The 25,525-nt window shown below is 38.4% G+C and overlaps 1 protein-coding gene across 1 annotated transcript in view; it reads left to right on the forward strand.

Annotated features, from left to right (window-relative positions):
• Positions 1 to 25,525, forward strand: part of LOC126244840 (retinal dehydrogenase 2-like) — a 67,017-nt gene that overhangs the window by 29,567 nt on the left and 11,925 nt on the right. Inside the window, exons 7-8 of the mRNA XM_049948269.1 lie at positions 4,264 to 4,366; positions 25,328 to 25,512. Coding sequence (XP_049804226.1) covers positions 4,264 to 4,366; positions 25,328 to 25,512 — 288 coding nt within the window. The remainder of the gene's footprint in view (positions 1 to 4,263; positions 4,367 to 25,327; positions 25,513 to 25,525) is intronic.

The following is a 25,525-nucleotide window of genomic DNA, read 5'->3' on the forward strand; positions in this document are numbered from 1 at the left end:
ATTTCTAAGCACTCTTGACTGTTGTGTGAGCTGCATGATTGCGTGGTAGATTTCATTGCTATCCTCTTCCTTAGATTCAGAACTGACAATGGAGCTGCAAAAATGACCATCTGTTTGTTCCTCCAGCACTCTTTCATGCATCAATATTTATTTGACTACCTTTTTGATGTGATCCACAATTTGAGACCAATACTGTGGAGTAATATTCACAGTAACTTTCACACCACCTTTCCACCTCACTGACAAATAAACTTTTTTTCCTTGGCATTTAACTTTTTACCTGGGCCAAAATTAATTCAATAGGATTGCAATGAACATGGGATGGAAGAAACCTGATTACACTATGCTCTTTTGCTGCAGCCAGTTCATTAGACTGGTATGTTGGGATTTTGGATTGGTTAGCTTTACAAGTTACATTAACTCCACGTTATTCATGTCACCTTTAAATTCTTGCAGTGGAAAAATGCTCTGTATCCAGAGGAAAATATCTAATTTCTTCCATCCATTGTGTTACTGTAGCTTTGTCTGACACAATAAAAAGGTACGGGACATTGCCCATTACTATAATCGAATTTGAGGGAATATTTTGCAACAGCAAACTAGGAACAATTTCTATGAAAAACTTGGCATTTGCTTCTCATGATAATCACCTTCTATTGTGGAATGAAAAATACAAATAAATTGTTTGCAATGATGTCATGCACTGAGGCAGTATGATGGATGATTATCTTACCTTTTCCTATCAGTGTTTTTGTTCTTTCTTTAGTTGTGTGGTCTATTCATCCTTTTATTAATGTGTGATACACATTGACCAAATTCTTATCAAGGCAAGTGATGTCAATGAATTAAATTTTCCCCACACCATGCAGATACTGGTATCTCCAGACTACTATGTGGGTTACAACAGATGACTTCCTTCCATCAAACTTTGTGTCTTTGAGGCTAAAAGCAAGCTTGTTTGAGATAAAGTATTTCTCTCATTCATGATAACTATGGATACGCATGTGTACTATGTTCTACTAGAATGTGTCCATTGTGGTCATATGTCTGTCATAACTTCCCCTCCCCCCCCCCCCCTCCCAATCCCTGTTGATACTCAACCATAGCTCTCTTCCTTCCTTTCCTGCCCCTTTTCAGTTCTCACATCCTAATGCCCATGACTGTTAAGTCTACCACTCTTGAAAGTGTAAAATCAGACCCCTACTATAGAGCTCTAATTCAAAGTACTCACACACAGTGCTGTCTGTGGATTGCGATTCACCTTCCAACTCTCAAAACCTTTTATGGTCACAAATGTTTTCTCAGATGACCTCTTTTACAACTAAAACAATAGTAACACAAAAACATTAATGCACAACAGCCAACAAACACTAAAAGTGCACAAGGCTCCAGCATGATACGGTAACACAGCATTTATGATTTATCAGCTGTGAATATGTCTGACAATTGGTTCTTAAGGAGATGATCAAGGCAAGCAACACAGCAACAATGGTTGCCCCCTTGCTTACTGCATCAATACAAATTGTCATGTAGCTGTGGTGGCAGTGTAAGAAGTTGAAAATGTTTTGCCTCCCCCCTATCCCACACCTAACCCCATCAGTGTAAATTGTGATGAAATTTTGTTGCACACATAGGATATTTCAAAAATACATTTTGAAGGGGAAATCAGGGGTAGTCTCCTTGTACAAATACTATAAATCTAAATTAATTCTGTGGCTCTTGAGAATCCAGGGTGACAGTCAGATTGTTATTGTCTTACAAGTATAAATACAAAAACATGAGAACATTTTGTATGAATGCATGGTCTGATGGGGGTATATACCAATAAAATGTTCACAAACTTCCAGACTTGTCAAATTGCTTAAAGCCCATAAGCTTTTGGCTGGGTGTTCCTCAACAATTGCCAAACTATTATGTTGTGAACTTCCTGTTGATGCTGGAGGATGAAACGTACTATCCAGAATAATGAGGAAGACAAGAGCTTCTGTGGACGTCACTGGAAGAGAGTAACATTAAAAATCTCTCCTCTCAGCCATTTGATCACCTACATTTCATGACCAGCCAAAAGCTCATAAGGACACATCCCTACAGCTGGACCATCCTGAGCACCATTGGATCTCTGGTTTACTGACTCAGAAAACATCTGATCAGCCTCATTATCGTTCACATGGGTTACCATATCAATAATATGACTGACTTCATCAGCTCAATTAAACATCTATGCTTTGGAGGATGAAATATCATGGTATGCTTTGATGTAGTCTTATTATTTAAATGCCTTCCTGTCAAATACTTTATATACCTCTCTCCAAGTTTTTTGACAACACTGTAGTGGATTTATTTATGCACACTCTAACTTCATTTTTTGCTGTACAGTGGAGAATGCTTTAACCAGACAGATGACATAGTGAGGGGAAGGCCATGGTTCCAAATATAGCTAACATACTTATGAAATACTTTGAGGATATTGTCCTGGATGCAGCTGTCACAAAATCTAGATGCTTTTATTGTGATATCAAGGACACCTTCATTGTCTAGCCTCACGGACATGAAAAGCTGGAAGAGTTCGTGAACCTCATCAACAACATCCACGACCACATCAAGTTCATGAAGGAGGTATAGAAGGATGATGTCTTGTTGTTCGTTGATGTTCTTGTCTGCTGAAAAGCAAATGGATGTTTCAGGAACAGTGTTTACCAAAAACCCAGCCAAAAGAATGGTATGTGCACGCAACCAGCTACCAGCACTCAGCACAGAAATTTTGCATTCTAAGAAACTTGAAACATAAAACAGAAGCCATTTCATACAGTTCAAAAAGAACTGACCCTCTTATGAGAAGTGTTCAAACAGAACAACAACAACAACTGACAAATTTTGGAAGTCATTTCATCAAAGCCTTGTAAACAGAAGGTTTCCTCAAGGAGGACATGAAAAAAAATTGTGTTTTGCCATTCTGTTGCTCGGTAATGGAAAAGAAAAGCAGACTCCTAAAGATGCATAAAACTGATTGTCTTCAGGCCACCACCAAAAATTTGACAACTTGTGAGACCAAAGAAAGAGGGTGTAGGCCTTACAACACCAGGAATATACAACATATTGTGTTGGTGTGGAAGTTTCATGTTAGGTAGACATAATGCACTAATGAACAGTGCTGCATAGAGCACCAGAGCCATTTTTGCCCATGTTTCCCTGAGTAATCAGCAGTGGAAAAATGTGGTCTGGGAAATGGCCACTGAATTGTATTCAGTGAAACATCTGTTACTAAATGGACAAATGGTTTCTGGGATCACATTATAAATGAAGCAATGAAGATAAAAATTTCTGACAACACCCCCAAAAAAGACAGCAGTCTGCAGTTAAGCAAAGCTTGGGACCCAGGTATAGGAAGGTTAAAGTGGGTGCAGCTGTCATGCAGTCAAAACATTACTTTACGTTTACTGGACTGGGCACCAGTGACATCAAAGGCATTAGTATGGGTATACAAGGATGACAACAGGAACCACAAGAGCCACATGACAATGGGTATGCCTCCACAGAGGACCCAGGTTCTATTCATGACACCACCAGGGATTTTTCCTTGTTGGGAGAAATGGAACAGTATCCAGTCAGCCTCATGACACCAGATAAGGAGCTTCTTGAATGAGAAGTAGTGGTTCCAAGTTGGGGAAAGCCAAAAGTGGCCAGGAGAGTGGTGTGCTGACCCCATATCCCTCCATACCACATCTACATTATGCCAAATAACAGAGGACTACACAGTAGCCTGTCAGCACTGCACAGTCCTCTGGGCATAGTTACAAAGTTACTTGAGAATGGGTGAGGAGCATTCAGCTAAAAGCTTGTTTGTTTTAAACTACTTGAAGCAGCTGAAAGCTTGAGAGAATTTTATTATAAGAACCTTTGCCTTTTGTGGGATAAGCATAAAATGCATGAGGCAGAAGATGCTGGTATCTATAATCTATACCATTAAAGGATCTCCTTCTTGAAATTCATAGAATGTTAGATGTGTGCAAGGAATCTGCAGGAATACTATTTCCAATATAACCATGCTGAGAACAGCCTTGTGAAGTTTAAAATAACCTCAATCTTTCTCCTGAAGGCTATTTTATTTTTGAATAGTTCTATTTTAAATAATATTTAATAATACTGACAGTATTAAATAGCATTTAAAAAAACACATTATTATATACTTTAAGTTTCAAATGGAGCTATATATTTGAGAACAGAACTTTTCTAATTGTTATTTAATGTATATCTACTTTGTAGGTGGGAAAGATAATTATGGAAGCAGCAGCAAAATCTAATTTGAAGAAAGTATCTCTAGAGCTTGGAGGAAAAAGTCCTCTTATTGTTCTGGCTGATGTCAATGGTGAGTAAAAAATACACTTGTGCTATTTTTGTTCTTTCATTCAGTCACATTGAGCAGACAGTGCTTGAGGCACTGTACTAACATTTTGGAAGAATAGAACTGAAATCCCTGATTGTCCACCCAGATATAGGTTACCCACATTTTCTCTAAACTAATAAAGGTGAAAATAAGAACATGTCTGTTGAAAAGGTTTCTCTTCTACATCCTTATATTACCTGAGCTTCTGCTTCACCAATGATCTCTGCTCCATCTCCAGTGGCCTCATCATTGATGGAACATTGAACTCTAATACTCCTTTCTAACTTGATTCGTATAATATTAACCATAGATGGGAGAACCCCCCATGAACAATTGACCTTGCTGTTGGTGGGGAGGCTTGCGTGCCTCAGCGATACAGATAGCCGTACCATAGGTGCAACCACAACGGAGGGATATCTGTTGAGAGGCCAGACAACTGCATGGTTCCTGAAGATGGGCAGCAGCCTTTTCAGTAGTTGCAGGGGCAACAGTCTGGATGCTTGACTGATCTGGCCTTGTAACACTAACCAAAACAGCCTTGCTGTGCTGGTACTGTGAACAGTTGAAAGCAAGGGGAAACTACAGCCATAATTTTTCCCGAGGGCATGCAGCTTTACTGTATGGTTAATGATGATGGCGTCCTCTTGGGTAAAATATTCCGGAGGTAAAATAGTCCCCCATTCGGATCTCCGGGCGGGGACTACTCAAGAGGACGTCATTATCAGGAGAAAGAAAACTGGCATTCTACGGATCGGAGTGTGGAATGTCAGATCCCTTAATCGGGTAGGTAGGTTAGAAAATTTAAAAAGGGAAATGGATAGGTTAAAGTGAGATATAGTGGGAATTAGTGAAGTTCGGTGGCAGGAAGAACAAGGCTTTTGGTCAGGTGAATACAGGGTTATAAATACAAAGTCAAATAGGGGTAATGCTGGAGTAGGTTTAATAATGAATAAAAAAATAGGAATGCGGGTAAGCTACTACAAACAGCATAGTGAACTCATTATTGTGGCCAAGATAGACACGAAGCCCATGCCTACTACAGTAGTACAAGTTTATATGCCAACTAGCTCTGCAGATGATGAAGAAATTGAAGAAATGTATGACGAAATAAAATAAACTATTCAGATAGTGAAGGGAGACGAAAATTTAATAGTCATGGGTGACTGGAATTCGGTAGTAGGAAAAGGGAGAGAAGGAAACATAGTAGGTGAATATGGATTGGGGCTAAGAAATGAAAGAGGAAGCCGCCTGGTAGAATTTTGCACAGAGCACAACTTAATCATAGCTAACACTTGGTTCAAGAATCATAAAAGAAGGTTGTATACATGGAAGTAGCCTGGAGATGCTGACAGATTTCAGATAGATTATATAATGGTAAGACAGAGATTTAGGAACCAGGTTTTAAATTGTAAGACATTTCCAGGGGCAGATGTGGACTCTGACCACAATCTATTGGTTATGACTTGTAGATTAAAATGGAAGAAACCGCAAAAAGGTGGGAATTTAAGGAGATAGGACCTGGATAAACTGAAAGAACCAGAGGTTGTACAGAGTTTCAGGGAGAGCGTAAGGGAACAAATGGCAGGAATGGGGGAAATAAATACAGTAGAAGAAGAATGGGTAGCTTTGAGGGATGAAGTAGTGAAGGCAGCAGAGGATCAAGTAGGTAAAAAGTTGAGGGCTAGTAGAAATCTTTGGGTAACGGAGGAAATATTGAATTTAATTGATGAAATGAGAAAATATAAAAATGCAGTAAATGAAGCAGGCAAAAAGGAATACAAATGTCTCAAAAATGAAATGGACAGGAAGTGCAAAATGGCTAAGCAGGGATCGATAGTGGATAAATGTAAGGATGTAGAGGCTTATCTCACTAGGGGTAAGATAGATACTGCCTACAGGAAAATTAAAGAGACCTTTGGAGAAAAGAGAACCACTTGTACGAATATTAAGAGCTCAGATGGAAGCCTTTCTAGGCACAGAAGGGAAAGCAGAAAGGGGAAGGAGTATATAGAGGGTCTATACAAGGATGATGTACTTGAGGACAATATTATGGAAATGGAAGAGGATGTAAATGAAGATGAAATGGGAGATATGATACTGCGTGAAGAGTTTGACAGAGCACTGAAACACCTGAGTCGAAACAAGGCCCCGGGAGTAGACAACATTCCATTAGAACTACTGACGGCCTTGGGAGAGCCAGTCCTGACAAAACTCTACCATCTGGTGAGCAAGATGTATGAGACAGGTAAAATACCCTCAGACTTCAAGAAGAATATAATAATTCCAATCCCAAAGAAAGCAGGTGTTGACAGATGTGAAAATTACCGAACAATCAGTTTAATAAGTCACGGATGCAAAATACTAATGCAAATTTTTTACAGACGAATGGAAAAACTAGTAGAAGCCGACCTAGGGGAAGATCAGTTTGGATTCCGTACAAATATTGGAACACGTGAGGCAATACTGACCGTACGACTTATCTTAAAAGCTAGATTAAGGAAAGGCAAACCTACATTTATAGCATTTGTAGACTTAGAGAAAGCTTTTGACAATGTTGACTGGAATACTCTCTTTCAGATTCTGAAGGTGGCAGGGGTAAAATATAGGGAGAGAAAGGCTATTTACAATTTGTATAGAAACCAAATGGTAGTTATAAGAGTTGAGGGGCATGAAAGGGAAACAGTGGTTGGGAAGGGAGTAAGACAGGGTTGTAGCCTCTCCCTGATGTTATTCAATCTGTATATTGAGCAAACAGTGAAGGAAACAAAAGAAAAATTCGGAGTAGGTACAAAAATACATGGAGAAGAAATAAAAACTTTAAGGTTCGCCAATGACATTGTAATTCTGTCAGAGACAGTAAAGGACTTGGAAGAGCAGTTGAACGGAATGGACAGTGTCTTGAAGGGAGGATATAAGATGAACATCAACAAAAGCAAAACAAGAATAATGGAATGTAGTCAAATTAAGTCGGGCGATGCTGTGGGAAATAGATTAGGAAATGAGACACTTAAAGTAGTAAATGAGTTTTGCTATTTGGGGAGCAAAGTAACTGATGATGGTCGAAGTAGGGAGGATATAAAATGTAGACAGGCAATGGCAAGGAAAGCATTTCTGAAGAAGAGAAATTTGTTAACATCGAGTATAGATTTAAATGTCAGGAAGTCGTTTCTGAAAGTATTTGTATGGAGTGTAGCCATGTATGGAAGTGAAACATGGACGATAAATAGTTTGGATAAGAAGAAAATAGAAACCTTTGAAATGTGGTGCTACAGAAGAATGCTGAAGATTAGATGGGTAGATCACATAACTAATGAGGAAGTATTGAATAGAGTTGGGGAGAAGAGGAGTTTGTGGCACAACTTGACAAGAAGAAGGGATCGGTCAGTAGGACATTTTCTGAGGCATCAAGGGATCACCAATTTAGTATTGGAGGGCAGCGTGGAGAGTAAAAATCATTATGGGCGACCAAGAGATGAATACACCAAGCAGATTCAGAAGGATGTAGGTTGCAGTAGGTACTGGGAGATGAAGAAGCTTGCACAGGATAGAGTAGCATGGAGAGCTGCATCAAACCAGTCTCAGGACTGAAGACCTTAACAACAACAACAGATGGGAGAACTTTTCATGGCTACACTCCTGATAACAATTCCTATTGGTGTCTTCCCTTATCAGTTACCTCCAACAGTTCTTCATTTTGTATCTAATCAATATTTCTGATCCTAACTATCTTAACTGTTATATAATGTTGCCCACAAACTATAAAAATTTATGATAATATTTGTTGCCCTATGTCAACATTTATCGTCAACACATGTGCTTAATTATCTGTCTTGTGTGACTTCTCACCAGTGTAATTCTGGTTACTAAATGGAAAATCTTTGTGGCACTTCTACAGTACACTATAATGTAGTCATTTGACCCTTGAAGTTCTGGATACATGCAGCTCCAAGCCAGCCTGATAAATATTGTACATTGGTTTCAGGACATACTCACTAGGTAGTTGTTATATTGCTACCATTGACACAACCATAATTTGTAGTTCTTATTCCAACTTATTCTTGACACATAAATTATTTAAAGTGTGTGCAGGATAACATGGCTGGTAGATACACAGCCAGCAGGATGAGCATGGGGAGAGCGATATTTGTGGGCCTTCAGAGCAGATGCTGTAGGAGAAATACCCACACTGCATGATGACCATCCAAAAAGATCACCTCTTCTTCAGCTAGTATCTAAAAAGGATTCTCCTAAAAATGCAACAAAAGCAGCAATTATTTTCACCTAAATTGTTAACCATATCTAACTTACAGAGAAACAAGCAATGGAAACTCCAGGTTGGAATATCAACAATATTAGGAAAAGGATAGATTTAATGTAATTGGATGGATAAAAAAATCTACTGAACAAGTGGCAGTAGAAAAAAACACATATAAAAGATATTCAAGTTTGCAAGCTTCCAGGGCCAGTGGCTCCTTCTTCTGGCAGAAGGGTTGAAGTGGAAGAAAGAGCAGCAAAGGAAAAGGACTGGTGAGGTTTAGGTAAAGGGGTGGAATTCAGAAAAGTCACCCAGAACCCCAGGTCAGGAGAGACTTACCAGGCAGGATGAGAAGGAAAGACTATTTGTTGCGGACTGCACAAGACTACATTTGAAAACCTGAGAGAGAGCTTAAGGGTGGAAGACGCTGTAGTACTCAAGAAAGAGGTTACTTGCAAAACATTCTACATGAATTAATGAGAACCTCACTGTATGTGATAGTGATGGGAGGTGGCGACAAAAAATAAACAGATCAGAAAATCAAAGATGTAGAAAACTAACAAAGAGTGAAGAAATGAATAGTTACTGTGAATAAATGCTGAGACTAAAGAAATAAATGTAAGTTAAGGCCAGTTGGGTGGCAAGAATCAAGGACATGTTGTAGCACCAGTTCCCATCTGCAGAGTTCTGAGAAACTGGTGTCTTGGGGAATAATCCAAATGGCAAGTGTGGTAAAACAGGTACAGAGGTCATGACTGTCATGTTGTAGAACATGTTCTGCAACAGGATGTTGTGTGTTGCCATTATATACCCTCTGCCTATGCCCATTCATCCTAATTGATAACATGGTGATGGTAATGCTGCTGTAAAAGACCGATCAGTGTTTACATAACAGCTGATATATATAGCAAGTGTCATTTCACAGGTGGCTCTCCCTTTGATAGTATATGTTTTGTCAGCTACTGGTCTGGTATAGGTGGTAGCAGGAGGGTGCATAAGAGAAGTCCTCCAGTGGAGATGTTCACAGGGGTAGGAGCCATACGGTAGGGGGATGGGTGCAGAAGGGTCTGACAAGGATATTGTGGGGATTGGGAGGGCAATGAAAAGGTATTCTAGGGTTAGCAGGCAAAATGTCAGATGAAATGCACCTCATTCATCGCCATGATTTTAGGGAGTCATAGCCTTGTCAAAGCAGCTGATTAATACATTCGAGGCCAGTCCAAGAAATTTGTTTTTGAACTAGGCTGGTGGGATAATTATGTCCATTGAAGGCTGAGATGAGAATTGTGGTGTATTTCTGTAAAGAGTCTGCATCTGAACATATATGTTTACCTCAAGTTGCAAGGATGTATGGGAGGGAACATCTGATGTGGAAAGGATGGAAACCGTCAAAATGTAGGTACCATTGTTTGTTAATAGGTTTAATGTGGACAGAAGTGTGTAGCTGAACTTTGGTGAGGAAGATATGATTGAAAGGAAAGTAGCATAGGATTCGGATAGGATCATGTGAAATTTAATTGGGAGAATGTATTTAGAGATTCCAACAATTTTAAAATGTCAGCCTCACAATGAGTTCATTTGGCAAATATGTCATCAATGTATCTAAACCAAACCAGGGGCTGAAGGCTTATGGATCCCAGTGAAGCCCCAACCAAGCATCCCATAAAAAGGCTGACATAGGAAGGAACCATCCTGGTTCCCATGGCTGTGCCACTGATTTAAGGACAGACATGCATAAAGAACAGGGGCACAGCCTTGGGAACCAGGATGGTTCCTTCCTGTGTCAGCCTTTTTACGGGATGCTTGGTTGGGGCTTCCCTGGGATCCATAAGCCTTCAGCCCCTGGTTTGGTTTAGATACATTGATGGCATCTTTGCCAAATGAACTCATTGTGAGGCTCACATTTTAAAATTCTTGGAATCTCTAAATACATTATCCCAATTAAATTTCACATGATCCTATCCCAAATAACATGCCACTTCCCTTGACATTCCTCATTGAAGGTCAACTAAATGCTTCTGTTCACATTAAAACTACTAACAAACAACAGTTCCTTCATTTTGACAGCGGCCATCCTTTCCATGTCAAATGTTCCCTGCCATCCAGCTTTGGTTATAGAAGGAAATGTATTTGTTCAGATGCAGACCCTATACAGCAATACATCACCATTCTCACCTCAGCCTTCACTGGACATAATTACCCCACCATCCTAGTTCGAAAGCAGATTTCACAGGCCAACATATCCAATCCTGGTACTGTTGATCCTCCAAAAATCAGTTTAGGAATACATCACTTTTTACTTAGTATTATTCTGGCCCCGAATGCATTAATCAGCAACTCCGACAAGGCTATGACTTCCTAAAATGATGCCCTCAAATGAGGGCCATTTTATCTGACATTCTGTCTAAGACACCTATAATAGCTTTTCGTTCCATCCCAATGTCTGCAAAATGCTTGTCAGACCGTGTGCTCCTTCTACACCCATCCCCCGCCAACTCTTTGGCTCCTACCCCAGTGAACATCTTCACTGTAATACATGCCCTATGCACTCTCCTGCTACAACCTATACCAACCCAGTAACTGACAAAATATATACTATCAAAGGGAAAGCCACTTGTGAAACAACACATACTATGTATACCATCTGTTGCATAAGCATTGTTAGACCTTTTGAAGCGGCGTGATCAACACCAAGTTATCAGTTACGATGAATGGGCATAGGCAGAGTGGGTACACTGGCAACTCACAGTATCCTGTTGCAGGACATGCTCTAAAACATGACAGTAGTGATCTCAGTGCCTCTTTGACCACATATGCCATCTGGATTCTTTCCCCAGACTCCAGTTTTTCATATACCCACAGGTAGGATCTGGAACTACAACATGTCCTTGAATTTCACCATCCCACTGGCCTTAATTTATATTAATTTCTTGGGTCTCAACATTCTTTACAGCAACTTTTACTTTCTTCACTCCCTTTTAGTTTTCTATTTTTTATTAACTCATGCATGATGTTTTGGCAGTAATCTCTTTTTTGCATATTACCCTATATTCCACCTTTAAGCTCTCAGGGAGCCATTTACTCCAAAAGCTTGCAAACTTTAATACCTTCTGTATATATGTTCTCCTGCCACCACTTGGTGAATACATTTTTTTATCTGTCCAATTAAATTATATTTTCAAAAATTGATTATGTTTATTGAAAAAGATAGTTGCTACCTATCCTAAAGATGACCCATTGAGTTGCAGACAGGCACAACACTAAGACTATTACACTTTAAAGCTTTCAGCCAAAGCCTCCTTCAGCAATGAAAACCCACCCATTGACACAGGCAAGCACACCACACATGCACACATGACCGCTATCACTGGACTAGTAGTGATCATGTGTGCATGAGATTTGCTTGTTTGTGTTAAAATGTGTGTGTTTTCTTTGTTGAAGAAGGCTTTGGCTGAAAGCTTTAATTTGTAAAAGTCTTTTCATTGTGCCTGTCTAAAAGTCAGCAGGTCATCTTAATGGTGGTTAACAATCTATATTTTTCCTAATATTGTTAACTTTCAGAGAAGTGTCATAGTGGTGAAGTTATATTAGAACATACATTTCTCTTGTTGTCATGGTGAAGGATGCTTCTTTTGCCAAAACACAGCAGAGTGTACACATTGTCATATTGCTAACAGATTGTGCAGATGCAGCTGTGAGAGAATTCTGAAACAGTGATTTATTTAGTTTAGTAAGTGAGGAACTGAGGACAAGTAAAATCTATAGCTTTCAAAAAAGCACATTCTCAAAACGAAAATAAATGTGTAATGTCATCATTTACGTTTTTCTAAGACCCATAGCATTTCTCGTTTCACCTGGTATTGATGGCCCTTAAAAACTATGTTCTTTCATTGAAAATGTCTGTAGTTAGTGGAATAACATGGTAGATACTGAAGTTTCGCATAATAACCATACGGCACAATACTCTGCTCTGTGCATACAATCATTTGCCAAAATCTCATTTCGATATCTCAAACCATTTATGAAACATGAGGAATTTTATGGATATTTCATTCTGGTTTTATCACTGCACTTCACAATCACAAGATAGTGTGCTATATAAGATGAATTTTCTCGACATTGGAGACTGACAGAGCTAAATTTCATATGCAGTAACATGTTATGTAACATGCACCAAATGCAAAATCATAGGAACCCCAATTTTTCAGGGACCGATGACCGTAGCAGTCTCGTCCCTTTAATCCCACAAACCAACCAACCCAATTTTTCACTGCAAACTTTTTGAATTTAATCCAGTGTGTTACTTAGTTGTAAATATCACAATAAATATGACCGTTAACAAAATGATGGGCACATACTCATGAAGCTAACTCATAAAACTGAAATAATACCCTAAAATCTTGCCCTGAAATGAGATCCATTCTGTCTGAGATTTTGCCCACCACACCTAGAATAGCTTCTCGTTGCCCTCCCAATCTCTGTAATATCCTTGTCACACCCTACACTTCTTCTGCACACATATCCCTACCCTACGGCTTCTACCCTGTGACCGTCCCCATTGCAAAACTTGCCCTATGCACCCTCCTACCACCACCTATTCCAGCCCTGTAACTGGCAAAACATATACTATCAAAGGGTTAGCCGCCTGTGAAACAATACATATTATATACAAGCTCCTGTCCAAACACTGTTTAGCTTTTTACATTGGCATGACTACCACCCAGTTATCAGAAGGATGAATGAGCATAGGCAGAGGATGTATACAGGCAATACACAATATCCTGTTGCGGAGCATGCTGCGCAACATGAGTCATGACCTCAGTGCCTGTTTCACCACACATACCATCTGAATTCTTCCCCCAGACACCACTTTCTCAGAACTCTGCAGATGGGAACTAGCACTATAACATGTCCTTGGTTCTCGCCACCCACCTAGCCTTAATTTATGAGGGCTACTCAAAAAAGTAAGCTGACTTTTCAAATTGTGTGGGCAATGTACATTCGATTATCAGTCCTTTTTTTGTTATGTTGGTACACATTTCCTGGACATATGTTCACAGTTTCAAGTGTACAGCATACTTTGTATGTTTTTGACAGATAGAAAGGTTAGACATGTGTTTGTGATTTTCAATTATTGTAAAAAATGGTGCAAAGAATTTGTGTCAAATTTTGTGTGAAAAATAGAACCAAGTGCTCTAAAACGCTTGAAATGTTGACAGTGTCATACAGTGAGTCTGCTCTAAGTAAAAAATATGTTTGCAAGTGGTACAAGCTCTTCCAAGGTGGCAGAGAAGATGCCAATGACAAACCTTGCTCTGGACACCCCAGCGCATCAACAACAGATGATAACATTGAAGCTGTGAAGGAAATTGTTTTGAAAAATCATTGAAATACTGTAAGAGAAGTTGCTGAGGATGTTGACATATCGGTCAGCTCATGTCATGCAATTGTTTTGGATGTTTCGGTTATGAGGCATGTGTCAGTGAAGTTTGTTCCAAAACTTCTTAATTTTGATCACAAGAACTGTCGCATGAGCATTGCTCAGGAGCTCTTGAATGACATCAATGATGATTCCGATTTGGTCAAAAGCGGTGGTAACTGGTGACAAAACATGGGTTTATGGTTATGAGGTTGAAACCAAAGTCCTATCTTCCCAATGGAAGCATCCCAGAAGGCCAAGACTGTAAAAAGCACGCTAAGTTCATTCAAATGTTGAAGTTTTGCTCACGGTTTTTTTCAACTTTAGTAGCATAGTGCATCATGAATTTTTGCCTAAAGGTCGTACACTCAATAAGAAGTATTACCTTGAAGTTATGCACAATTTGCAAGAAGCAATACGCAAAAAAAGCCTGGAATTGTGGAAAAACAATTCATGGCTTTTGGATCATGACAACGCACCTGCTCATTCATCATTGCTTGTGAGAGATTTTTTGGCCAAAAACGACATGACAATCATGCCTCAGCCACCATATTCACCAGATTTGGCCCCCTGCGACTTTTTCCTGTTGCCAAAACTGAAGGGACTTACAAAAGGATGAAGGTTTTCAATGATTGAGGAAATAAAAACTGCATTGTTGGAAATACTCAAGGCTGCACCAAAAAGTGCTTATGAGAAATGCTTCAAGGATTGGAAGAAGTGTTGGCACAAGTGTATTGTATCTGAAGGGGTTACTTTGAAGGGAACAACATGAATATTGATGAATAAATAAATATTCTTTTTATAAAAATATAAAGTCGCCTTACTTTCTGAACACATCTTGTATATTAACTCCTTAAGTCTCAGCATTTATTCACAGTAACTACTCCTTTCTTCACTCCATTTTAGTTTCCTACATCTTTCATTTTCTGATTAGTGTTTTCTGCCTTCTCCCCTCCCACCTCTGTTACATACCATGCACTTAGCTTTTCACTTTTATTAACTCATGCACAATGTTTTAGTAGTAATCTCTGTCTTGCATATTACCTGTCTTCCACCTTTAAGCTTTCAGGTTTTCAAATCTTGTCTGGTGCTGTCCCCAACAATCAGTCTTTCCTTCTCATCCTGTCCAGTAAATCTCCCCTGACCCGGGGTTCTGGGTGACTTTTCTGAACTGTACCCCCTTTCCCTAAATATCTCCAGTCCTTTTCCTTCACCCCTCTTCCTTCCCCTTCAGATCTTCTGCCAGAAGGAGCCACTGGCTCTGAAAGCTTGTAAAAGTTAAATCCTTTTGTGTGTTCCACTACCACCACTTGGTCAGTAGATTTTTTATCTATCCATTTACATTATATTTTCAATAATTGATTATCTTCATTGTTACATAAATCTATAAGTGACACAAAAATGATTTTTTTTTATTTTTACTTTTTTTTTTTACTGTATAGTTTGTTATTGTAGGGCATGCACATCAATTCTGTCACCACAGTGCATCACCAACCAGCCAAAAGTGGGCAAACAGTGTTGGCCTATCCTTCTGAACAAGGGAATCATCTTGTCCAGCACATTTGATGAATATGGGTCACTGTGCATCAGCCACCACATCCTACATGGACATTTCCAAGGGACAATAAAGGTTTTTTTTTTCTTCAGACTGAGAAAAGAAAATCACTGAAACATCCTGTAATTTATTTGCTTCTCTTCCAAAATCACATTCTGTGCAGTTTGCAAACACTGACTTCTAGATCTCAAAAATAAAGATCAGTGGCACATACCATTAAAATTCATTATAATTGGGATTGAAGGCAGGGAAGTGATATCAATGTATAGTGCAAGGGTCTTCAAAAATCTCTCATCTGACATAAAGCAAGGAATTGAGAATGATTACAAATTCGAAATGGCACATACCTAAATACTATCTCATAAGAAATCTCAGTGTGATCACTAGATATTAACCTAGCAATGAAGACAGGAAATAGTTATTTAATAATTTAATGTATCCGAGGAAGCAGCAGCTCTTTATAAAGTAATGGCATTCCTGTTTATTACTTTCCACATAGAATGTGCCTCCTTGTATAGTGTTTGAAGTGTGATTCTGTTTACTGGTGAAAAGGTCTTAACGTTGCTTATAGCAAATCCACAGTTTGGAAGTATTTCTTATAATAAGATACAGAGGCAAATGTGAATTGAATGTGAGACCCATTACATCAAAAAAAATCATATATATCAAAATCTTCATTGAATTTGGTTTCTTGTTTGTGTGTTTATATTCTGATACATAAATCTTTTCAAATGATTTACTTTCATGTAGTCCACAGCCATAAAATATGAAGCTGCGATTTATGAAGCTGTGATTTCTCAGGAAGTCACTAATGAATTGTAGGTTAGTTACTGTGTGTTTTATAAATAATTTGCACAACATACAGCAGTGATGTGAATCTGTCTTTGTACAGACTAGTTTGTCTTTTTTTTCTCTCTGCTATAAACTAGCTAATTATTTTGATCATTAGAGCCCGTGGATTTAATTCAACTTGTAAATGAATTTCTCCAGTGTTAACCCTAGGATGACCAAGCCTTTTTTTCTAACTTGGATGCCTAAGGGGGAGGGGGGGGGGGTCAGTGAGCCCACAGGTATTAAATAAGTTTATTGACAAAAAATTACAACTTTCAAAATGGTTTATGTATTTTAAGTAAGGCATCGGTTTATAAATGTTGTTAATTGTTATAAATATTGGACACTGTCCACAATACTGTTTTGGTTTACTTAGATTGTTGTGCTTCTGCTTCTTTGTTTTAGCTTATTTTACACAAATATGGCACTGACCTTTCCCTGCAGGAGGCTGACGTGCTTCTGTTGTCACTTGTTTGATTTACTTTTGTAGAATAGTCTCGATTGATTGAACAATTTTGTGAGATAACCCTCTTGCATTGGCACTTCTTTCTTCTATCTGCAATTTCACTAGTTTCATCCCAGCTTGCAGAAGATGGAGTTTCCATTTGTTGTGTTTCTTTTCATTCCATCTTGGATGTTGCTGGATGATGGTGGTTGCATTGATAGCACAAATGTCAATGAGAGAGTAAAATACAGATAGAGGCCATCTCTTTGTTCCCCTATTGCAGGTGTACACATGCAACATTTGATTAATGGTATCAGTTCCTCCTTTAGTGGAATTATAATATGCATTTATCTCGGTTTTATTCTTCTCTCCTCCAACAGTGCCTTTATCTTGGTGCATTGTTGACAACATCAGTAAGTTTTTGCTTGGTTTAATTTTTGCTATGTAGGACACCAAAGTTACTGGAGGCCTACCTGTTGATGGGTCTGTGAACAAGAACATTGATGAATATAGCTCTCAATCTGACATGTTCTTCATTATGTCTGGAATATGCTTCCTGTTTGACTGGAGAGTTCCTACTGTAGTAACTTTGTAGTCTTGGTATAACTCTTCCGCCAAATACACCAATGTGTAGTATTGGTCTGTAGTAATATTTCGACCAGTATTTTTCACAGGTGCTACCAGACATTTGATGACAGCTGCTGAACCCCGTTCTTCTTACGACAGATTCTGAACATTACCTACGTAGGGTTCCATATTCAAGACGTATCTGTCAACTGCATCGGACATCATGCTATAAGGATGCCATACTTGCCCGGTTTATCCTTAATAGATACTTTGAAGGGGCAGCACCCTCTAAACAAGCTGAGCATCTCATCAATGGTGAGGTGGACCCCTGGTTTATACAATACTGGAAACCTATCATTCACTTTGTTGAAAACATCACGGATTGCTGTGAACTTGTCTGCTTCCCTTCTTAGCTGGCGGGTACTTTTGTCATCAAACCTTATGATTGCAACAAGTTCCTTGAAAAGTTCTCTTGCCATAATACCATTGTAAACTGGCTGACCCATTAGGTCTGACCAAAAATCGTGTACATTGACAGAATTGTCCTTAGTTGCCCCCATAAGTATCAGGATTACTATAAAGGCATACAATTCTTTCTCATTAGTCAGAGTAACATTTTGCCTAACTGCCTCTTCATTTGAATGTTTTACTATAACATCCATGATGTCAGGAATAAGAAGTAACTTCAAGGCTTCTCCAGGTGAATGGCAAACACCAGCTGGAGTTACTCCTGCCTGCTCTCTTACTATATTAGCCATAGACCTCCGAGGAATTCTAGGCTGTGTGGTTACGTACCTTCTTCCATACTTGGCCACAATAACATCCTGATGGTCACTGCCTGAAGCTGCGCTATCTTCATCTTCTCTAACATCCACATCACTTTCTCGATCTGAATCATGCTCCATAACACCATCCTCATATTCACTTTCATTCCCCGAGTCAGAATCTTCATCTAAAATTTCATTCAGAACTCTTTCTAAAGACGAGTCTTGTATTCTTTTAGTCATTTCTAAGTCTGGGTGTGAACAGTAGGGAACTGCACTAACTCACTGCAAGTTTACAAGATAAATAACAGCTGACTGACATCAACAATCACTTCCTCTGAAAGTAAACTGATTGTTGTGAATATCAAGAATACCAACCAACAAGAAACTAACTTGCATTGTTGTAGAGACGAGAAATATGAAATCCTACTAACGGAAATTTTCTATAGCATGGAAGCCTAAGGGAGGGGGGGGGGGGGTTGTTGGACCCATAATAAGTTTATTTATTTTTTCTTTCAAAGCAGGAATTTTCTATAAAATATATTGGCATTAACGTTTCATAAAATAGCCAACAAACAATAACTCAAAGGGAATATGTAGTATGAAAGTTACTTGGGCAAAGTAGGGGACATAAAAAAATTGTGGGTTCAGCGAACCCCCCCCCCCCCCTCCCCCCTTAGTCGTCCTAGGGTTAAGTGGAACAACACTTTCGTGAATTGGAGCATTACATGAAGACTTCTGAAAGTACATAGGCTTCACTCTGTATCAGTCTCAATGAGGTAAATGCATCATTCTCACGTAAATATATGAAGTTCACTGTGTAAATGTATCAGTCTCTGGCAAATGCATCAGTCTCACATAGGCCAACTGAAAGATTTTAGGAGGGGTAAAGAATTTCTATCAAGTCCCTGGAATGAGAGACAGGCAGCAGACAGCAGTGTTGCATGGAACTTGTGAAGTGATCAAGCTCAAGGAAACATAGGGGAACTCTCCTGTATCTGACAGACTAATAAAGATTCTATTCTATTCAATACTGAAGTCCTGAACAAAAGCAGAGCATCACCACACAGGCTCCTAGCACATGATACTTAGTTTCTCTGTGGGACTGACTTCTGGGAGAGGATGTCTTGATTTAGTACCATAGATCACCTCAAGTTTTTTGGTCTATACATCAATAAAGTTCTGTGTCACTTGACAGTCAGCCTCACTTCAAAATTGTAAATCTTTCCAAATTTCTATTTAAATCACATGAAACTGTGTCAGGCAAGCTAAAGATTCAAAAGTCAAGACTACCCAGTAGATCTTGACATCTGAATCCTTACCTTGCTTGATTCTTGATACAATTTTATGGGAACTCAATAGAAGTGTGAATAAATTTTCAAAAAGAGGCTCATTGTCAAGTGATGCAGAATTTTATTGATTAATTTCCTCAAGTCTTTGTCTAGTTATGAGTAAAAGTGTACTCCAGTTGTGTACTCTTGTCTAGTTCATGTGCATTTTCTTTTCCATGTCTTTTGTTTTAAGTTCATTTTTACTACTGTAAACACCTTACAGAACTGTGAAAGATCATTTACCTCATTTTACAGTAGTTACTAATTTCTCTAATTATTAAATCTTCTTTCCACTTCCCCATTATTGTGCTCTGAATGTGCAACAGTCATCCCATTTTACATTTATTTATATTTCACACATTTTCTGCTCATCATATTGTGCCAATGACAAATAAACCACTAAAGTCATGGTTAGTGTTGGCTTTGTGGGCACACTGAGAAGAGTTAAGACCATGTTACAGTACCTACAACAACTTGTTCTTTGCATCACTCTTTTGTTGTTATTGTTGTTGTGTTCTTCATTCCAGAGACTGGTGTGATGCAGTTGTCCATGCTACTCTGTCCTGTACGAGCATCTTCATCTCTGAATAACTACTGCAACTTACATGCTTCTGAATCTGCTTACTGTATTCATCTCTTGGTCTCCTTCTACAATTTTTGCCCTCCATGCTTCCCTCCAGTACTAAATTGCTGATTCCTTGATGCCTCAGAACTTGTCCTGCTAACCAATCCATTCTTCTAGTCAAGTTGTGCCACAAGTTCCTCTTCTCCCCAATTCTATTCAGTACCTCCTCATTACTTACGTGATCTACCCATCTAATCTTAAGCAGCATTCTCCTGTAGCACCACATTTCAAAAGCTTCTATTCTCTTCTTGTCTAAACTGTTAATTGTCCATGTTTCACTTCCATACATGGCTACACTCCATACAAATACTTTTAGAAAAGACTTCCTGACACTTCAATCTATACTCAGTGTTAACAAATTACTCTTCTTCAGAAATGCTTTCCTTGCCAAAGCCAGTCTACATTTTATATCCTCTCTACTTTGACCATCGTCAGTTATTTTACTCCCTAAATAGCAAAACTCATTTGGTATTTTAAGTGTCTCTTTTTCTAATCTTATACCCTCAGCAACACCTGATTTGACTACATTCCATTATCCTTGTTTTGCTTTTGTTGACATTCATCTCATATTCTCCTTTCAAGACACTGTCCATTCTGTTTAGCTGCTCTTACAGGTCCTTTGCTGTCTCTGACAGAATTATGATGTCGCTGGCAAAACCTCAAATATTTTATTTCTTCTCTATGGATTTTAATTCCTTTCTTATAGACTGGGAGTGTGACTCATTTTCAGACATTTCGGGAACACACCTTCATGAGGAATATGATTTGTGAGCTATGTTAGTGGCATCATGATTGCAGAGGTTACGCATTTAATCCTCTGTTTTTGAGTTTTTAATTTTACTTATAGTTTTGATGTGATTTTTGACCAAGAGAATTTTTTTGGTTGCTGGTTTCATATTTGTATTAAATGAAAAATGGGAGATGGCACAGTGTGTAAAGTATTCATTAATTATAAAGTGTTCATTAAGGGTATTGCAATCTATTAGGACTGTGTTTCACCCTTTCTCTCACAGGAGAAAAACAGTGTACATCAATGAATCAAATATACATTTTTGTGAAATATGACCTAACCAAATATAGAATATATGTAATTGTCATAATAAGGTCAGAAAATTTAAAATGGGAAATAGATATGTTGAAGTTATACACAGTGGAAATCAGTGTAGTTCAGTGACAGGAGGAACAGGACTTCTGGTCATGTGAATACAGGGTTAAAAATACAAAGTAAAATAGGGGTAATGCAGGTAGGTTTAATAATGAATAAGAAAATATGAATCAGGGAAAGCTACTATGAACAGCATAGTGAATGCAACGTCATAGCCAAGATAGACACGAAGTCCTTGCCTACCACAGAAGTACAAGTTTACATGCCAACTAGCTCTGCAGATGATAAAGACATTGAATAAATATACAATGAGATAAAAGAAATTATTCAGATAGTTAAAAGAAATGAAAATTTAATTGTGAATTCGATAGTAGGAAAAGGAAGAAGAGGAAAAATAGTAGGTAAATAGGAAAGAAAGACAGAGGCATCAGGTAGAATTTGCACAGAGCATAATTTAATCGTGGCCAACACTTGGTTTAAGAATCATAAAAGAGCGTTGTATACATGGAACAGTTCTAGAGACACCAGATGGTTTCGGATTGATTACAGTTAGAGATTTAGGAACCAGATTTTAAATTGTAAGACATTTCCAGAGGCAGATTTGGACTCTGTCCACAATTTATTGGTTATGAACTGTATTAAAACTCAAGAAATTGCAAAAAGGTAGAAAATTAAGGAGATGGGATCTGGATAAGTTGAAAGAATAAGAGGTTGTTCAGAGTTTCAGAGAGAGCATTAGGCAGTGGCTGACTAGAACAGGGGAAAGGAATACAGTAGAACACCAATTGATAGCTTTAACAGATGAAATAGTGAAGGCTGCAGAGAATGAAATAGGTAAAAAGACAAGGCCTAGTAGAAATCCTTGGGTAACCCAAGAGAGATTGAATTTAAATGACAAAAGGAGAAAATTTAAAAATGCAGCAAATGAAGCAGGCAAAAGGGAATACAAACATTTAAAAAATGAGACTGGCAGGACGTGAATGATAGATACCACCTACAGGAAAATTAAAGACACCTTTGGGGAAAAGAGAAGCAGATATATGACTATCAAGGGCTCAGACCGTAGACCAGTCCTCAGCAAAGAAGACAAGTTCATAGGTCAAAGGAGTGTATAGAGTGTCTATACAAGGTAGATGAACTTAAAAGCAATATTATAGAAAGGGAAGTGGATGTAGATAAAAATGAGATGGGAGATATGATACTGTGAAAAGAATTTGATAAAGCTCAGAAAAAATCTAAGTAAAAACAAGGGGCAGATGATATTCTGTCAGGACTACTGATTGCCTTGGGAGAGCTAGCCATGACATAACTACACTATATGACGTGCAAAATGTATGAGACAGGTAAATACCCTCATAATTCAAGAAGAACGTAGTAATTCCAATCCAAACAAAGCTGTTGCTGCCAGGTGTGAAAATTACCAAATTCTCAGTTTAATAAGTCATGGTTACAAAATACTAACGCAAATTCCTTACACAGGAATGGAAAACCTGGTAGGAGCCGAACTCGGAGAAGATCAGTTTTGACTCTGGAGAAATGTAGGAACACAAAAGGCAATACTGACCCTATTACTTACCTTAGAAGATTAGGTTAAGGAAAGGCAAACCTACATTTATACCACTTGTAGACTTAGAGAAAGCTTTTGACAATGTTCACTGGAATACTCTCTTTCAAATTCTGAAGGTAAGAGAGGTAAAATACAGGAATCAAAAGGCTATTTACAGTTTGTAGAGAAACTTGACAGCAGTTATATCACTTGAGGGGTATGAAAGAGAGGCAGTGGTTGAAAAGAAAGTGAGACAGAGTTATAGCCTATCCCCAATGTTATTAAGTATGTACATTGAACAAGCAGTAAAGGTAACCAAAGAAAAAATTGCATATCCATCATCTTCACCTGAAGATGATGGAACGAAATCCATTGAAATGTTGCGACTAGAAGATGATACCACTCGGCTGATAACCCGTGAAGATTTCATAGAGGATATAAAATGTAGACTGCCAGTGGCAAGAAAAGCATTTCTAAAGAAGAGAAATTTGTTAACATTGAATATAGATTTAAGTATTAGAAAGTTTTTTCTCAAGTTATTTGTCTGGAGTGTAACTATGTATGGAAGTGAAATATGGATGATAAACAGTTTAGATAAAAAGAGAATAGATACTTCCAAAATGGGGTGCTACTGAAAAATACTGAAGTTTAGATGGGTTGATGATGTAACTAATGAAGAAGCATTGAACAGAATTGGGGAGACAAGAAATTTGTGGCACAATTTGACCAAAAGAAGGAATCGGTTGATAGGACACATTCTGAGACACCAAGGGATCACCAATGTAGTGTGGGGGGAAGTCTTGGATGTAAAGTTGTAGAGGGGCACCAAGAGATGGATACAGTAAGCAGATTCAGGAAGATGTGGGTTGCAGTAGTTTTTGGAGATGAAGAGGCTTTCACAAAATAGAGTATCATGGAGAGCTACGTCAAACCAGTCTTTGGACTGAAGACCGCAACAAGAACAACAACAGTACTGTAATTGTGCCAAGGCACAGCACATTGATATGGACTGTTGAGACAGGTTGCTGTTATAATTATACAGTGTATTTCAAAAAGGACTTTAAAATTTTGAAAATTCATATAAATTAATTCATAGTACCTACAGAGGTGATTGTAGTGTCAGTTTGTAAAGAAATACATAAAGTTTTGTCTTTCGTAGCTTGCTAGTGCTGAATTACACTGTAATGAGTGCTAGTGGCAGTAGCATTAAAGATGGCTGCCTTTACTAATCTGAGGAAGGTAGCTGTGTGTTTTGATTTGCAGAATCAGAGTCGGTGACAACAGTTCAGCATAATTTCCATACCAAGTATGCTAAAGATCCTCCTAGTAGGCCTACAATTTATGAGTGGCATAAATGTTTTGTAGAAACAGGGTATTGGTAAGACATGGGAAATCATCAGGTCCTCCAAGCACATCTGGCAATATTGAGTGAGTGAGACAATGTTTTGTCAACATGACAGTGTAAATTCTTGCTCTAAGTTCAGGTAGAGAAGCCAGCACAGAAGGTATGAACACAGTATCCTCGATGAAACCCCATTTAAAAAAATCGAGTGGTGTCTTGTCTGTGGAACTTGGGGGCCATGCAATTGGCGCATTATGGCCAATCCATTGACCTGGAAAGTGGTCACTGATAAATTCCTGGATGTCAGCCAGGTAGCCGGGTGGTGCCCCATTTTGCTTGAAGTAAACATTTCATTCTTGGTCATCCTCATCGATTTCATCACTGAGCAAGTTACACCTGCAATGTTACAGCAAGTTTGGGAAGAAATTGACTTCTGCTGGCATGTGTGCAGGATAACCAATGGAAACCAAACCCAACATCTTTAGTTTAAGGCAAAAAGCATGATGTGTTTCCCTACAAAATAACACTAAACCCAGCTCTATATCTTCTTTCCATAAATTTATATGAATTTTTGAATTTGTAAAGTCGCTTTTGAAACACCCTGTATATGTTCTACATTTGGTTGTGTCATGTTTGACAGAAATGTATGTTTGATCCAGTGATGCAAACTGTTTTCCTCCTGCAAATATGATTACAATAATCAAAACTGATAGAGAATAAACATACAATTGTACAACTGATTGCACAAAAATGCTTATTTCAAATTATGTAACAGCTGTAGATAGTCACCTGTGAAAAGCTCTTTTTTCATTTTGCACAATTTATTGTGCATCATGATGGGTATTAGTCATTTGTGTTGTATTGTTTGATTGGTGAGTCTCAGTCTTTTACATCATGATGCCCAGAGGCCTTATTGGCTGTGTAAATATCGTTACTTGCTGCCTGTTGACATAACCCTCCCAGGTGTCTCCAAAAAGGGAGCATAAAGTTCTGATGCACTCTGTTTTGGGTACCTATGAGCCATAATTTGTAGGTAACTGTATATTTTGAGGTATGTGAGTTGGTGAGATATTTGATATACTGGTTTAGAATTTACAGATTTTTGCATGACTTGTAAATTAAATATAATAAAACAAATGTAAAAATTAATTGTTGCAGTTGATGAAGCTGTGCAAGTAGCACATGATGCTATATTTGTAAATCAAGGGCAAGTATGCTGTGCAGGAACAAGAACTTTTGTGCATGAGAGCATATACGATGAGTTTGTACAGAAGTCAAAAGCTAAGGCAGAAGCAAAAAAGATTGGAGACCCATTTGATGTCACTGTTCAACATGGGCCTCAGGTGAGAACTTACC

This window comes from Schistocerca nitens, chromosome 1 (assembly GCF_023898315.1).
Source record: "Schistocerca nitens isolate TAMUIC-IGC-003100 chromosome 1, iqSchNite1.1, whole genome shotgun sequence".
In the NCBI taxonomy this organism is placed as follows: domain Eukaryota; kingdom Metazoa; phylum Arthropoda; class Insecta; order Orthoptera; family Acrididae; genus Schistocerca; species Schistocerca nitens.